This window comes from Lissotriton vulgaris, chromosome 1_1, assembly GCF_964263255.1.
Source record: "Lissotriton vulgaris chromosome 1_1, aLisVul1.2, whole genome shotgun sequence".
Taxonomy (NCBI): domain Eukaryota; kingdom Metazoa; phylum Chordata; class Amphibia; order Caudata; family Salamandridae; genus Lissotriton; species Lissotriton vulgaris.
In genome coordinates, this window is record NC_141685.1 from 1,587,281,714 (window position 1) to 1,587,300,151 (window position 18,438).

The 18,438-nt window shown below is 44.6% G+C and overlaps 1 protein-coding gene across 2 annotated transcripts in view; it reads right to left on the reverse strand.

The window, feature by feature from the left end:
* Positions 1–18,438, reverse strand: part of CDK17 (cyclin dependent kinase 17) — a 574,256-nt gene that overhangs the window by 133,634 nt on the left and 422,184 nt on the right. For both annotated transcript variants that reach the window (XM_086918156.1, XM_086918151.1), the window contains exon 6: positions 777–902. In XM_086918156.1, the coding sequence (XP_086774282.1) occupies positions 777–902 (126 nt within the window). The remainder of the gene's footprint in view (positions 1–776; positions 903–18,438) is intronic.

Genomic DNA, 18,438 nt, shown 5'->3' on the forward strand with positions numbered 1-18,438 from the left:
ATATAAGGGGTGGGTAGGTGTGTGTGTTCCCCATCTCTATGTTGTGAAGAAGCTGCCCTCTGATTGTCCTTGTGAGTAAAAGTGAAAGCAAGGCAGTGTGGCAGAGATGGCTATCTCTGCTCCCTTTAGGAAAAACATAATATGGCACAGCCCAGCTCTACCACTCACACTACAGAACCGGTAACTGGGTAGGTTATTAGGAATGCAGCCTCTCTCTAGACTACATTTTTACTCAAGGAGACTCAACGGCATCTGGAGAGGAGGGCAACACCGAACATAAACTGGGCCTTGATGGTTTCAACAAGTTGTATTTCAAGCGTTCTTCCTGCCAGGAGTTACTCTGACAATTTCAAAGGGAACTGCAAAAATATAGCTTTAGGGAGTTTTCTTGTTTCTTCCATAATCAGCACCAGAGGACAAAAGGGTCTAAAGATGTGGCAAAAACTGGATGTTTCCAGCTCAAGTTATTGAAAGTCTTGCCTAGTAGGGATCAGCAAGCTGTAACCTTTTTTTCTGGCTTACTACAGATCATGGATTCAAAAAAATAAATTTTAAGCCAATGTAAAGTGCATTTCAACGGTCATCAAACCGAAACACAGTGGAAACAACATTAACAACTATTGTACAAGTTTACAGCCTTCATCAGTCCCTCACATTCACCACTGACTCGAACTAAGGTATGTTGAAGGAGCAAAAGCAATGATGTTACTAATCGTTGGCGGATTGGTCCTTATCCCAGCAATGTAAACGGTTAGCGAGAGAAAAATATAACTTACTAAGGATGCTCTTCGAGACCGCCGACTCAGTGGCTGATCAAATGGTGGGCTGTTTATCTGCAGCTTTTCTAGGTACCCGTCAGGTATCCGGATATCAGCAGGTAACGACAAGCGTTTATTCAAATCCTAAAAAAAAGAAAAACAAATGACGGTGTCAAAACTTTGTCGCTGAATAGAAAGTGTCTTAATTCTCATGGACTCAAAACAAGTGGGCTTGGAAAAGGTCAGACGTCGTGCATGTTCACCTGTGCAGGAATCTCATTTATAGTATCAGAAGTACAAAATAACATACAACAAGAATTGTTGCACATATTTTATGGCAAGTTATACTGAAACCACCACATTTTCTTAGGAACATTTTAATTGTGTTTGAATACCAAAGTATCATTTGAAGTAGACTAATGAAATGTTAAATGCCTTAACAATGCCTTAACAACACTCCCTCCAGGCAAGGATCAGATATGTCTGAAGTATTTACACGTTCTAGAAGCTGTACCGAATTTGCTTCTTTATTTTGCCTTTCTGTCAAATTGGCATTACTTAATTGAACACTTATTCTTCGGGTTTGTGCGTGTGTGTGAGAGAACATGTATCTGGTCAGTGTAACAGCTCTCCTCCCGTGCAGCTCCACCACTAAGTGCTACCCTCTGAGTCCCTCAATTCACCGTTTGCTGGGTGTTTGAGGCCCTCCTCCACCTGCAGGCTCCTGCCTGCGCCTTATCCCTGAAGGTCCAGTGGGAGAGCACTCAGCTCTTCTGCTCTTCAACCTCTCTTGGCTTTTTTTCTCTGTTCCATCTTTTCTCTCTCTGCTCTCTTCTTTTTCTATCTCACACTTTTTCTCCACCACTCCTGCGGCCCGTCCCCACTCCAGTGTGTCCTTCCAGCTGACCGCCATCCCCGACCCCTACTTAATGGCAGCCACTCTGCGGCCGCGCCGCTAGCCACCAAAGGCAAGCCCGTCCACACGCATTTGCAACCCGACCGCGACCAGCGCCAGGTACACTGGTCCTCCAACCCGTCTCCGCTACGATTCCAGCACTCTCCATGCTCTCAACCCCGGATGCAGCAACAGCTGCTAGCTTGCGACGCCAAGCAACACCCAAGGCCCGCTCATCTGTCAACACTGCTACTGCACCTTCACACACCTCCAGACCCAAGCACCAGCCCCCAGACTACCGAAAATCACCGCCCACAGCAGAACACACACTCGACCGTCTTCGCATAAGCAAACAGCGTCGCCTACAGCCACACCATGGAACTCCTCTGGACAAACCACCACTGCATCCACTTCTCCTTCAGAAAACCAACCATACACAAGCATGCCCACCGCCTCCCTCTTGGAGGGTGGAACAAAGTCATCAAAGCTTAAACTCACCTCCGCCCTAATCAGCACCCCATCACTATCGATACCAGATGCTAACACCTGGCCTTGCAACCTACACAGCTGGATCACGAACTGCGTCGACACACCGGCCCCGCTCAAGAAAGACACAGGACAACACATCAAGAAAGCATGCAAGCCCTGCAATCCAAGAATCCAAGCCCTCATGCCAATGGCTCGAAAAGAAATGGAGGAACAAAAGAACCCCAGAAACATGCACCGCCTACAGAGGAGCCACCATAGCACACCACCAACTCATCAAATCCACAAAGAAGAACTTCCTCCAAGAAAGAATCCTCACCACCGCCCGCAACACCAAAGAACTCTTCTCCATCATAAAGGACTTTGCCAAACCCAACAGCGAAATGTCCCACCCTCCCAAGACCTCTGCAACAGACTCAACACCTTTTTTTACCTCAAGATTAAGATGATCTACAACATCTTCGACAATCAAGACCTCAGCACCTCTCCAGCTACCACCCCCAGCAATGCCACACAATAGACCCTGCTCACATGGACCCCGCTCATGACAGAAGACACCCTAAAGACCATGAAGAACATCCACTCCGGAGCACAATCAGACCCCTGCCCACCCCACATCTTCCAGAAGCCACCACGCCCATCACACCCGAACAAAGCCAGACAATAAACTGCTCCCTCGAAACCGCCACATTCTCTGACGACTGGAAACACGCCGAAGTCAACCCCCTTCTGAAGAAACCCTCCGCAGACACGACAGACCCTCAGAATTTCTTGTCCATCTCCCTACTTCGATTCGCAGCCAAGGTCATCGAAAAAGGCCGTCAACACCCAGCTAGCAAACTTCTCTGAAGCCAACAACGTCCTGGACACCTCCCAATACGGATTCAGAAACAACCACAGGATTGAGACTGCTCTACTCGCCGCCACAGACAACATACGCAGCCCTAATCCTCCTGGACCTCTCAGTTGCCTTAGACACTATCTGCCACCAGACTCCATGATGCCAGCATCCGCGGAAAGGACCTTGACTGGATATGCTCATTTCTCACAGGCAGAACCCAGAGAGTCAGACTGCCGCCCTACCTTTCAGAACCAACAGAGACCAGATGTGGAGTGCCCCAGGGATCCTCCCTCAGCCCCACCCTCATCAACATCTACATGGCCCCCCTCAATCAATCAATCAGGGTAATTAGAAGCGCGCTACTCACACTTGAGGGCCTCAAGGCGTGGGGGTGGTTGGTGGGGGAGCAACTCCGGTCAGTCTAAGAGCCAGGTCTTGAGGGGCTTACTGAAAATGTGTAGGGTCATCTGATGTTGGTTGGCAGCCCGTTCCAGGTCTTGGCTGCAATGTAGGAGAAGATTCTTCCACCTTTTCTTGCTCTGCAGATGCGTGGGGTTTCGTCGAGAGAGAGGTGAGCGGATCGGAGGTTTCTCTTGGGTACATAGAAGGAGATTCTGTTGTTGAGGTATTAGGGTCCGGTGTTGTTGAGGCATTTGTAGGTGTGGGTGAATATCTTGTAAGTTACTCTTTTCTCGACGGGGAGCTAGTGGAGGTGAGGCAGGTGCTGGGTGATGTGCTCCCGTCGAGGAATGTAGAGGATGAGTCTGGCTGCGGTGTTCTGCATGGTTTGGAGTTTGCGGAGCAGAGACCTGTTGAGCCCGGCGTGGAGGGCATTTCCGTACTCCTGTCTGCTGGTTATGAGTGCATGGGTGATGGTCTTCCTTGATTGAGGGGGATCCATTTGAAGGTCTTTCGGCAGAGGGTGTTGAAGCAGGTGGAGGTGATGGTGTTGACCTATCGGGTCATGGAGAGGGAGGAGTCGAGTACAATGACGAGGTTTCGGGCGTGGTCTGTAGAAGTGGAGGGGCTGCCGAGGGCGGTGGGCCACCAAGAATTGTCCCATGCAGAGGGGGAGGGTCCGAGGACGAGGACTTCTGTCTTTTCCGAGTTGAGCTTCAGGCATCTGCTGCTCATCCAGGATGTGACGTCTTTCATTCCTTCCTGGAAGTTGAGTCTGGTGGTGATGGGGTCCTTGTTGAGGGAGAGGATGAGCTGTGTGTTGTCGGTGTAGGATACTATGCTGAGTCCGTGTTGTCTGACGATAGCGGCGAGAGGGGCCATGTAGATGTTGAAGAGCGTGGGGTTGAGCAACGATCCTTTAGGTAATCCGCAGTTGATTTCCGTGGGTTCGGAGAGGAAGGGTGGAAGTCTGATTATTTGGGTTCTGCAGGTGAGAAAGGAGCAGAGCAGTCGATAGTGGATCCCTGTATGCCGGCTTCATGGAGTCTGGCGGTGAGAGTGTGGTGGGAGACAGTGTCGAAGGCTGCAGAGAGACTGAGTAGGATCAGGGTTCCAGTGTATCCTTGGTCGAGGAGGGTGCAGATGTCTTCTGTGGCGGTGAGTAGAGCAGTCTCAGTGCTGTGGTTGCTGCGGAATCAGGATTGGGAGGGGTGGAGGATGGAGTTTTCTCCAATGAATTTCATTAGTTGGACATTGACAATCGTCTCTGTGACTTTAGCCGCAGAGGGAGGAGGAGGGAGATGGGTCGGTAGTTCTTGAAGTCCGTGGTATCTGCTGAGGGCTTCTTGAGTAGGGGTCTGACTTAAGCGTGTCGTCGGGAAAGATGCTAGTTTCGAAGGTGGCGTTGATGGTGCATCGTAGTCTGGAGCGATGGTGGCGGCGGCTATGTGGAAGATGTGCAGGGGTCAGTGGGGGCTCCTGAGTGGATACCTTTCTTGGTCGATGTGATGTCTTCGGTGTTGACTGGGGCCTAGGAGGAGATGGTGGGCTGGCTGGAGTTGCTGGAGAATGGAGTGGTTTCGGTGTCAGGTGTCTGGTCATTGAAGTTATCGTAGAGGCCCTTGATCTTCAGATGGAAGTAGGAGCTGAGCTTGTTGCAGAGGTCCTGGGACCTCACAACCATTGCCAAAAACCACTGGCTCACATCGCCTCCTTCACCGACAACCAGCTCATCCTCTCCCTCACCAAAGAACCCAACATCACCTGACACAACTTCCAAGATGGGATGAAATTCGTCACCACCTGGATGAAGAAGAGCTGCCTGAAACTCAATGCCAAGAAAACAGAAGTCCTCATCCTTGGCTCCACCCACTCCGGGTGGGACAACAACTGGCGACCCCTTGCCCTCGGAAACCACCCACCCAGACGGGCCACGTACGAAACCTCATTGTTGTAAAAATTACAGAGCCATCCAATTATCCCTCGAGGACTCCGTACGAAACCTCAGCATCATACTTGACTCATCACTCATGATGAACCCCCAGATCAACGCCTTAACCTCGGCCTACTTCAACACGCCACGTATACTCTGAAAAACGTTCAGATGGATCCCATTTGAATCCAGAAAAACAGTCATGCACGCTTTCATCACTAGCAAACTGGACTACAGCAACACCCTCTACGTCGGAATCAACAAGAAACTACTTCACAAACTCTAGATCGTCCAGAACGCCACAGCCGGATTGATCCTAGACATCCCCCGTCACCAACACATCACCCAACACCTCCCGACCTCCACTGGCTCGCCATCAAAAGAATAACTTTTAATCACCTACTCATGCATTCAAGGCCCTCCACAATATCGGACCTGTATACCTAAACACTTCCCACTCCTTTCACAAACCCAAAATACACCTCCGAACATCTGACCTCTCTCTAGCTCCCATCCCACGCCATCTACAAGACCAGAAGGGGAGGAAAGTCATTCTACCTCGCAGCCAAGGCCAAAAACGACCTCCTCCTCAACCTAGTCCCAACATTGCTCCAGTTCAGGAAGGACCTCAAGACCTGGCTCTTCGGATGACCCCACCCCCCCATACCCTCTAGTGCCATGAGACTCTCGCGGGTGAGTAGCTGCAATTTACCAACCCTGACTGATTGATTGATGTACAGAATTATGGTTCACGCTATTATACAAGTGAAAGCATTGCTAACAACAATAAAAGCAACTCGCTGAATGTTTAAAGAATGTTCAATATTGATCGCCCAGCTTAATAAATAATCTATATTGGTAGAGCAAACAGCCTGATTGTCGAAAATATACCTATGAGATATTTGTTAACGATTTTGCATCTCCACTGGAACGTTTTCCGGACACTTTTTTTAAAATTATGTTTGTGCTGTGGATTTCAATTCAACCTGCTGGCTTTGAAACCGTATTTCTATTTGTTATTTTTAATCAGGCCACTAGGTGGCACAAACATACTTAATATTACAAATACCTGGGCCTCGAACACAGGCGAAAGTGAATGTTGGGGAAATTACGGCTTTCAGGCCCATGAAGAAACAAGCACTGGCAATCCCAATAGGCCTCACCTTCGTGACTTCCCGTCTTTGCCAATGTTTAGGCACGCTGCAAAGCATCCTCGCTGCAGTGCAGGATGGCTAAAGTAAAACAACAACACAACTTTTATTCGGCCACCTATGTCATTTTGTAGGCGCAAGTACCACGCATGGGTGCATCTACAAAATGATAAAGCCGCTTTCTATCGTTTTTATTAGTTACTGTTGTGAGTGGGATAGGTAACTAAAAACAAAGCAAAATGCAAAAAAGAAGACGGCATCACTCACAGGTTAGGATTTAGGGAAGCTTGTTTATTAACCTATGATCTCAAGGAGTGGCGCCAGCGTGTAGCATAACATGTTCTGCCACCAACCGAGCTCTCTAGAACCCTGGTCCTATAGTTCCATGTTCTTCTACTTTCTCCCTATGCCAACATTCTACTTCTACATGTATTACCTACCTATTTCTAATCCACATAAAATGTGCAAAAGTGTTTTTTCATTTTTTTTAAACAGGGATCAGGGGAGTGGAAGCAAGGGGGCGAAGCAACACAGGGGACGATAGGTAAAATGAAGCAACAAGAGAAGGCCAGGGGTAACGGAAGCAATAAGGGGAGGGTGGAGGACACATAGTCTTGTCTTAAGGATTTTAGGGCACCAGGAAAGACATATTTTAGGGCCCTCTCTTTGTAATTTTCCTGAAGATTTTCTGCTACTTGCAGCCCACATACTGCCAAACCAACTTTCAAAAATAAGGTTCACACAAAAATAACAGAAATATGTGTTTCCAGGGCCACCAAATGTCCTTGAGATGATAATGGGAAAAGAGACTCAGATGGACATAGGCATAGAGGCTGAAATATGGAATTAGAGAGAGGCAAAATGGATAAAATGAAAGTTGACTTTTCCAGGGGCCCCCTGGAAGGTAGGGGTCCTGGGCAATTTTCCACTTTGGCCATGCCTTAACACGGAAGCAACGCAGGGAAGGGCAGAGGATAAAAGGAGCAATACCAAGAAGGGCCGGGGATGGAAGCAACATGGGGGAGAGCAGAGAGGCAGATGCAACACAGAGAAGTACAGAGGGGAGTGTAACAGGGAGGGGGTAGGAGGAACACTATGGGACTAGGAGGCATGAGAGGAGAAATAAGGATATGACGGAGACAGCTCGAAAACACATGCAATCTCTATGACTTCTTAAATAAAAAATAAAAAAGTAGTTCCTTAACATTGAGCACAGATGCCAGGCAATCGCATTCATGGTAAAGAGGAAGTGCTCTATGTGAGGGACAAACAAAAGGTTGAGAAGCTGGGGCACGAATAAGAAGCAGGAAATGAGAGTGACAAGGAATGCCAACAAATGGGAAGCAAAGGGCCGGTTCCAAGCCTCTCTAAGTTCATGGTAAGCCACAATATGCCCCGTAACAGACAGTGGATGCGCAGTCTAGTAGGCTGAAACTAAAAATGAGCAAAAATATTAAAGTTCAAGATTAGCATAGGAGGGCATGCTAAACACAGGGCTGTCACTGAGGTTGAACTAGCAAAGGGGAATTACTTACTTCATGGCTTTTGCCATAAAAGGAATTCGGTACCAAGGTACATTTAAAACACTTCTATGACATTGGTCAAATGAGATATGAAGGCAAGCTGTTTTACGTCTCTAACAATATTATTTTGAAAACAAAAACACACAGAACTTATTGCCTAATGGAATGGTTGTGATTTAGCAGACTTTTAAGTTTATTTGAATGTTTAATTTAGAAAAGGGGGTGGTGATGAACAGAGTGTCTGAGTTAAACAGACCACTCTTACCCAGTCCAAAGATCAGGGCTTGATCCATCACCGTTATTTATCTCACTGCCCCATCCCAGCTCAGAACCTGGCTATATGCAAATCAGTCTGTCCCTGGCCCAGTGCATCATGGGAACAGGGCAGACTAAACTACCAAGCCAATTCTTCACCAGAAAGGAGACAAGCTACCGGGGACCGGTTTCTGCCATTTCAGCCTTCTTCGGCCCGGCTTGCTTGAATCCTGATGGAGCAGTGAGAAAGGGACTCATGTCTGAGTATACCCTGCCACACCTATAGTGGCCAAAATCGATTTAGAAAAGGGGGTGGTGACGAACAGAGTGTCTGAGTTAAACAGACCACTCTTACCCAGTCCAAAGATCAGGACTTGATCCATCACCGTTATTTATCTCACTGCCCCATCCCAGCTCAGAACCTGGCTATATGCAAATCAGTCTGTCCCTGGCCCAGTGCATCATGGGAACAGGGCAGACTAAACTACCAAGCCAATTCTTCACCAGAAAGGAGACAAGCTACCGGGGACCGGTTTCTGGCATTTCAGCCTTCTTCGGCCCGGCTTGCTTGAATCCTGATGGAGCAGTGAGAAAGGGACTCATGTCTGAGTATACCCTGCCACACCTATAGTGGCCAAAATCGATTTAGAAAAGGGGGTGGTGACGAACAGAGTGTCTGAGTTAAACAGACCACTGTTACCCAGTCCAAAGATCAGGACTTGATCCATCACCGTTATTTATCTCACTGCCCCATCCCAGCTCAGAACCTGGCTATATGCAAATCAGTCTGTCCCTGGCCCAGTGCATCATGGGAACAGGGCAGACTAAACTACCAAGCCAATTCTTCACCAGAAAGGAGACAAGCTACCGGGGACCGGTTTCTGGCATTTCAGCCTTCTTCGGCCCGGCTTGCTTGAATCCTGATGGAGCAGTGAGAAAGGGACTCATGTCTGAGTATACCCTGCCACACCTATAGTGGCCAAAATCGATTTAGAAAAGGGGGTGGTGATGAACAGAGTGTCTGAGTTAAACAGACCACTCTTACCCAGTCCAAAGATCAGGGCTTGATCCATCACCGTTATTTATCTCACTGCCCCATCCCAGCTCAGAACCTGGCTATATGCAAATCAGTCTGTCCCTGGCCCAGTGCATCATGGGAACAGGGCAGACTAAACTACCAAGCCAATTCTTCACCAGAAAGGAGACAAGCTACCGGGGACCGGTTTCTGGCATTTCAGCCTTCTTCGGCCCGGCTTGCTTGAATCCTGATGGAGCAGTGAGAAAGGGACTCATGTCTGAGTATACCCTGCCACACCTATAGTGGCCAAAATCGATTTAGAAAAGGGGGTGGTGATGAACAGAGTGTCTGAGTTAAACAAAAATTCAGAGACTCTGTCCCTCACCACCCCTTGTTGTAAATATTTTTGTCCACCCTAAGCGTGGAAGGGTATTCTCAGATGTGAGACCCTTGCTCATTGCACCATCAGGATTCAAGCAAACCGGGCCGAAGACGGCTGTAATGCCAGAAACCGGTCCCCGGGAGCTTGTTTCCTTCCCAGTGTAAGAATTGGCTTTTGTAGTTTGGTTTGCCCTGTTCCCATCATGCACTGGGACAGGAACAGACTAATTTGCATACAGCCAGGTTCTGAAACTGGGATGGTGCAGTGAGCTAAAAAACGGTGTTGGATCTAGCCCTGATCTCTTGACTGGGTGAGAGCTTTCTGCTTAATTCAGAGACTCTGTCCCTCACCACCCCTTGTTGTAAATATTTTTGTCCACCCTAAGCGTGGAAGGGTATTCTCAGATGTGAGACCCTTGCTCATTGCACCATCAGGATTCAAGCAAACCGGGCCGAAGACGGCTGTAATGCCAGAAACCGGTCCCCGGGAGCTTGTTTCCTTCCCAGTGTAAGAATTGGCTTTTGTAGTTTGGTTTGCCCTGTTCCCATCATGCACTGGGACAGGAACAGACTAATTTGCATCCAGCCAGGTTCTGAAACTGGGATGGTGCAGTGAGCTAAAAAACGGTGTTGGATCTAGCCCTGATCTCTTGACTGGGTGAGAGCTTTCTGCTTAATTCAGAGACTCTGTCCCTCACCACCCCTTGTTGTAAATATTTTTGTCCACCCTAAGCGTGGAAGGGTATTCTCAGATGTGAGACCCTTGCTCATTGCACCATCAGGATTCAAGCAAACCGGGCCGAAGACGGCTGTAATGCCAGAAACCGGTCCCCGGGAGCTTGTTTCCTTCCCAGTGTAAGAATTGGCTTTTGTAGTTTGGTTTGCCCTGTTCCCATCATGCACTGGGACAGGAACAGACTAATTTGCATACAGCCAGGTTCTGAAACTGGGATGGTGCAGTGAGCTAAAAAACGGTGTTGGATCTAGCCCTGATCTCTTGACTGGGTGAGAGCTTTCTGCTTAATTCAGAGACTCTGTCCCTTACCACCCCTTGTTGTAAATATTTTTGTCCACCCTAAGCGTGGAAGGGTATTCTCAGATGTGAGACCCTTGCTCATTGCACCATCAGGATTCAAGCAAACCGGGCCGAAGACGGCTGTAATGCCAGAAACCGGTCCCCGGGAGCTTGTTTCCTTCCCAGTGTAAGAATTGGCTTTTGTAGTTTGGTTTGCCCTGTTCCCATCATGCACTGGGACAGGAACAGACTAATTTGCATACAGCCAGGTTCTGAAACTGGGATGGTGCAGTGAGCTAAAAAACGGTGTTGGATCTAGCCCTGATCTCTTGACTGGGTGAGAGCTTTCTGCTTAATTCAGAGACTCTGTCCCTCACCACCCCTTGTTGTAAATATTTGAATGTTTAGACATAAAATGTGTGAGCGATTATAAACAAATGCACCTAAATAATCACTTAAAAAACAATCTGGAATTCACACTAATTTGTGAAAACTGATTTTCTTTTAATGTGTACTCAGGTGGCCTATGTGCAAGTACTCATTCACAAACAACACCTACATGGCGGGAGAGGATTAGGTTGGCAGCTCAAGTACTATGAAGCCAGACAAGCCTTCCTTCAATGAGCACTGGCAAAGCCAATAGGTCTGGCTTTAATGAGCTACACCAGTAAACTGCATTTGTTAATATTGGTTGGTTCTTGTGTTAGCACATTAAAAACAGACCTGTGGTGGCAATGGTGGTAGTTGTAATGGTAACTCACATTCAAGTCCTGACAAAAGCATTTAAAGAAAGCTGAATGCAGTAAAAACAAAAAGCAGAAAGCATTCAAAAATGATTATTATCTGAATAGATTGCATTTGTGAGATAAGTGAATTTGGGAGGGTTGAGTGTATTTTTCAGATGTACAATAGTGTTTCAGGCACTGCAACCATAGCACACCGTATGAAAGGAATATGATACACCAACGGTCATGAGACAGGTGAGAGTGCAACAATCCTTTGCGCAAAGCAAAACCCACTCTATGTATATTTTAAAGTACTGGTAATAACATGTCTTACAACCAACTATGCTGTGAAGCCAGACCTAAAAAAAAAAGCAGCAGGAGCAAATACTGCTCGAGTTCACATTTGGTGCCAAGGGTCCCGTTCCTGAAGGTACTGAGGCCTACTGATGTCACTGACACTGGAACTCCACCTATGTGGATCTGGGAGTGAATTTTACTGGCTTGAACCATTAGACCATCCAGTAAGTATGTGACCATTTTGCTTATATCCCAGCATTAAGAGTGCAGATTAGTTGATATTAACATATTCTCATACGCTTTGTAAATTTAGGTATGGGGAAGCACACAGCAATGAGGGGGAAATGACTGACCCCTGTCTTCCTATGCGCTAGTCCAGCATTTCGCCTAGATTCACTCAGGTGAAGGAAAAGTGCAGGAGTGTGCAGTGCTAAGCCCATACTACTGTTAATCTGGGATGCAGCTGGCTCTGTGCCTGGCGGGTCTGTGATCTACCTTGGTTGGACACATGCCCAAGTTTACTTTGTTAATGCGCATGTGCACAAAACTCATTGGAAAATACCACATATTTTTTATGTGGCTTACTGATTTGCCCAGAATGAATCAAACTGAATCAATTTGAAGCATTACTAATAGCTCCCAATCTGGGAGAAGAGATTCATCCAATATTACAGCACTATATCATCGAAACCTGAAACCAGTGACGCTGTAAATAGCTAACCAAGATCATTAATGTTCTGTACCTTTGACCTCAGTTGATATTATTAATACCATTACCATGATTTCATGTCATTAGAACACCAAGTCTAAGTGTTTCTATTACAAATCATTGTTATCCTGTGTAGATGGATTGTAGCTAAACGAAGGCAACCCATAACTGCAACACACAGAACTTACTAAGATGTCAGCTCAAACATGGGTGACCTGGTAACATAAAATACCCATTACAGATACAAATACTGATTACAGATTGTTAAGACATTTAACCACAAGGAGCTCGTTTTGAAAGTTGTATTCTTCTAGAAAGCAATTCATATAAGTAGGGGCCAACATGTCCACTCCTATTGGTAGGCAATCTTCAACTGCCTTATTGTTAACATTCTAAATGACTCTACTAGTGACGCTATCAATGCATTCTACACTTCGTCGTGAGGAGATTACGTTAAGTAGACACAACACATCTCCTTCCTTAAATCATTAATATCTAGACTTTAACAAAATAACATTAATAAAGATGAACTATTGCCAAGTTATACATGGTAAACTCTAACTTTAAATATAAATTCCTAAACATAAAATATAATGACAACAATATCTATTCAAGCAGCATAATCCTGCAAATATGCAGGGAGTTTGATTCCTACTCCAGGCCTACTCTTAGACTGTGGTCCTACGTTTGTTTGATCTAACCATCTTCCTCAATTAGGCACACACGAACTATATACACCGTCACCCTAACATCCGAAGTACTACCCCTCATTAGTCACATTGTTGTTTCTCCACTTTTCCTCATTCACACTATCAAAATGATGTGCATTTAACCAATTGTAATCGCTCTCTTTAGCCTCGATCATTTTCCTCTTATTATTTTTACACCTCACAAATCGACTTCTGCCACACACACCATCACTCAGACCTGCAGAATTAGTACATATCTTTAACACCTCCAATGGATCAGAATATTTACTCTCTCCTTTTTTCACTTTAAATGGTAATTTAACACGCACCACCACTCCTGAAAATCTTTTTCACCACTTTTTTTATTCTTATATTCTCTGTACCTCTCCTGTGCCTTCCGAATGTTCATTTTCACCACTTTAGGTGACCACTGCTGTAATCTAGAATTTACCATCCAACTCAGATTAACCTTCGTGAAAGGCACCCTCCCTCTCATTTTGGTAAAAAGCCTAAACCCTGATACTGTAGGAGTAGTGCGATACATCCACACCATTTTCTTCATGCTCACCATCCAATTTAAATTCCTGCACTAAGTCAATTACATAGATTCCTTCACCACACAGTTGAATCTTTCCACTTCACCATTCCCAGAGGGAAGATAAATTGAAGTCAGTTTATGTTCTATGCTGTTACGTTTGAGAAAGTTTTCATGTTCCCCACTCTTAAACTGCACTCCACTGTCAATGATGATTCTTTTAAGTAATTATTCTCTCTGACAGATTTCATCCAAAAACAATACTACTTGGCACTATACACAAATTTCAACTCTGACCATTTTGAAAAATAATCTAGGGCAACCAGTACATACCACACCTCACCTTTGTTCTCACTTATAGGCCCCATAATATCAACCCCTATGGATTCCCATGCCATCACAGAATACGGTATTGGACACAGACGTGGTTTTAGTAAAATGTGGGATATGTCTGCACCCTCAAACAGTTCACACTGTTTAATACGTCTCTCCACTTCAACATCTTGACCTGGCCAACACTAATTCGCTTTGATCTTCTTTTTGCTTTTGACGATACCTAGAAGTCCTTTATGACTCAATTGAATAGTGGTCTCTCTCAAACCCTTAGGTGGTATAATTCTAGATCCTCTAAAATATTCTAACCTATCACAGATAATTCATTGCTTATCTCCCAGAAATATTTGAACTCCTGTGCCAGAGTTTTCTTTCTGGCCATCCTTCTAAAATGAAATTCTTAGGTTTCTCCTCCATTTCATCCTTTATACTGGCATCCTTCCATTCTTTGTCAGTAATAGGACTCATCATTTCTCCCCAGTCCATGCTACACTCAACTCTTCCCAATTTTCATCAGGATCATCTTCCAAAAGGAATGGCAATCTATTTAAACAATCCACTACCTTATTTCTGACCCCAGGAAGATAAATCAATTTATACCAGTAGTCTAACAGTCTTAAGGTTTTGCAATCATAGGAGTTGCCTTGAGTAGCTCTTCTGTATGTAATACTTTTAAAAGTGGTCTATGGTCACACCTTATCTCCATTTGAAAACCCCACACAAAATATCTAAAGTATTCTAATTCCCACACTACAGTAAACGTTTTCTTTTCCATTATAGAATAACATTCTTCTGCTGGTGTCAATACCCAAGTTGCAAATGCAATGGAGAACTCGTCACCTTTAATATCTCTTTGACTTAACATGGACCCAATTCCTTTATTGTTTGCTAGCATCGGTTTTCAATGGATATACAAGTTTGTGATCAAAATCATGTAGCTCCTATTATGTGCAAATACTTTCTTTTATATTCTCAAAATCAGTCTGCAATGTGGCATTTCATACACAGTTACGTTTATTTTTTTTATAGTTGGTGTAAGTTGATTGTTTTCTCTGAAAAATTCAGGACAAATTGTGCATAAAACTCCACCAACCCTAAAAATGACCTCAGCTAATTAGGCCAATCCACAAGAAAGGGAGCAAAGAGGCGCCACAAAACTATCGGCTTATTAATCTCCTAGATATAGGTGAGAAAGTGTTTTCTAAAATAGTACTGAAGCAATTGAATGCATGGGTAGACGAGTTTCAAATAATACCCACAGAACAGGGTGGTTTTAGAGCAGGCCACTCTACAATAGACCACGGATTTGCTCTATGGGCGATGGCGATGAAGTCGACGGAACAGAACGGCAAGTTATGCTGCTGTTTTGTCGACTTCAGAGCAGCCTTTGACTCTGTGGATAGGGCCTGCCTATGGGATTTATTAGAGAGGTTGAATATTCCTAAAGATCTCCTTACAATAATAAAAGAACTCCACAGGGAAAACTGGGGGCAAGTTATTAAGGATAAGGTGGGGTCTTTGACCCCAAAAATACCCATTGCCAATGGATTAAGACAGGGCTGTGTGCTGGCCCCACAGCTTTTTTCGATCTTCCTGTCAGATCTCCCGGCACATTTAGAGGTGGAGGGCAGTGCCAGTCCTAAAATGGATGGCAATAAAATACCCTGCTTACTGTACGCAGACGATCTGGTAATAGTAGACCAGACCGAGAGGGGCCTCCAAAGGAAGCTTAACGCCTTCAATACATACTGTGCCAGTAAACTCCTAACAATCAATTTGGATAAAACTAAAACCCTATGCTTCGGGAAAAAGATAAGCAAATTCACTTGGTATATAGGTGAGCTTAAACTGGAGACAGTTAATGAATATCGATAGCTGGGTTTATGGTTCGATAGGGCTTTAAATTGGAACTCCCACCTGGAAACTCAAAAAGCAAAGGCACTCTCTTCCATATGTGGTCTAAAAAGGTTTAATGGAGACTATGGAGAGATGTCACACCGACCCATGCTGAGAGCTTTTGAAGCAATGATACCTTCACAAGTTTTATATGGCGTTGAGATCCTTTATTTGAGCGGTAAGGGATCCTGGGACGTGATAGAGGGGAATTGCTTAAAAAGGCTCCTATCTCTTCCTCAATCTTCGATGATACAAGCCATCAGGACAGAAATAGGCACAAAATCCTGGAAAATACAAACCCAGATGGCTGTGATTAGATTCTGGAAGAGACAGGAAGACCCCGAAAGCCAAAAAGTAGCACACTGGTGTCGCAATGAAATACTGAGAAGCGAGCTAAAATGGGCAAAGGTCAGTATGGATAAACTGAAAGGAATCTGTAACTCATTAGAGATCGACTGGGTCCAGGAAACATTTCAAGTCCTTAGTACCAAAGGGGAGCTAAAGCAAAGGGGGAAAGAAGTCTCTAAATCGACCGATATAGGCTATCTAGCAAAGAAAAAATCAGTGGCGCATATGCTAAATGCTTGGTCCAACAAAAATTGGTTCCCCTACCTTGATAGATTACCTAACCGCGGGTTCAGGCAAGAGATCCTGAGGTACCGAATTGGGATTAACCCGTGGATAGTAAACAAAGATCTCAAAACTAAAATGCTAGATCAAGAAGGCCGGTGCAGGTGTAAGTTGGGAACTAAGGGAGACTTGCAGCATATCCTGTTGGACTGTCTGTCACTCCTAGAGCAGAGAAAACTGTGGCTGCGCCCGGTGTTCCTAAAATATGGAATAAAAACAAGGTTGCAGGCAGCCAGACTTCTAATATAAATACCCTTCATTGATATTGTAATTGCTCTCTGGAAATTTTTAAAGGTGGCCCTGAGTGCACTGAGAACCAAGGAATAATATGTAGTATTGTATGAATTTTAACTGACTGAAATTGTTACGGTGGTAAGAAAGTGAATAGGTTTTAACTTTTATACATATGTTTTAAGGTATTTGTAATTTTTATTGGTAGTTTGTATTCTGTGGTTTGGACTTGTACTTTTGAAAATGAAATGTAGGATTGCTTTTTAACGGACAAAATTTAAAAAAAATAAGTATATGAATTTAATGTATACACTCCATATTGCATTATGCTCACTGCTTGTTTGTTTAAAGACTACGGTCATAATAAACATACATTTTGACTTGACTTGACTTGACCTCAGCTCATCTTTATTTCTGGGAGCTGGAGCTTCCCTCACAGCCATCATTAACTCTTTTATAGATTTGATGCCATCAGCTGTAATTTCATGTCCTAGGTAACCTAAAGATTGCACCCTAAATATACATTTAAAAATTCAGCTGTTAAACCACTTTCTCTCAACTTTTTCAACACCTCTTCCACTCTGATGATACTCTCCCCATGATCAGTATGTCACCTTGAAAGAAAACAGTGCCAGGCGTATGAGCGAACAACTTGTGCATCAATTTTTGGAAGGCTACTGCCGCAAAGGTGAGTCCAAACGGCATGCATACATATTGATAACATCCCCTAGGAGTAATGATGGTGGTTAAATTTTTTGCTATTAATGTGTAATTTCACCAAGTGGTTTACAAACCATAAGATTACAGATTTACAACACTCAATCCCTTCAGTCACCGACAACATTTCATTCATTTTAGTTAATGGGAATTTCTCTACAACTATATTCTTATTGAGTTCCCTCAAATCTACACATAGCCAAATATTTCCATTAGCTCGCCTAGCAACTAACAATAGTGCAATCAATTCTGCAGCATTCACTTCCTCAATAATGTGTCCCTTGAGTAAATGATCAAGTTCTTAATGACCTCTACTCTCAAAACCCAAGGAATAGCTCTTGATTTGTGTATCTTAGGAATAGCATCTCATTTTAAAATGCTTTTATGGGAATAACCATCCATAAAACCAATGTTCTCTGAAAACACCTCAGGGAACAAATCTTTAAATCTCACACCATGACGTTTGCTTTTACTCATTACCAACACTTGTTCAGTACTAGCTGGGTCCAATATAATGTCCAGTAGTTCTCTTTGATTGATCCAGCCTAAGACAGATGGGCCCTCTTATGCCACATATTTTCCCCATGGCTTTCCATCCTCTAAACTCAAACGTAACATTCATGTATCCTACCATCGGTATCGGCACTCCTGTAAAACTTTCAGGGGCCACATGAGAGGGTTTCAAATATGTCCCCAGTACCACAACACATTTTTCGACCCACACTTTATCAACTATAATGAAGGGGGGCAGAATCAGCCACTATGAGCATCTCTACAACTCCTAGTCTAATGTTGCAATCAGGTTTGTTTCTAGATAGTCTAGAGAGATGATTCACACCATCACCATTAGTTTAATAAGTATTATTAGGTTCATTAATTACCAAGACAAAATCAGTATCTTTGGATGTACCCTCTCCAACAGGCACTTCGGCGATAGAATCTGTACTGGACTCATCTTGTATCACCGCTACTTTTTTGTTGCCTTTGCCCTTCCTACAAGCCTTAGAGAAGTGTCCTTGGA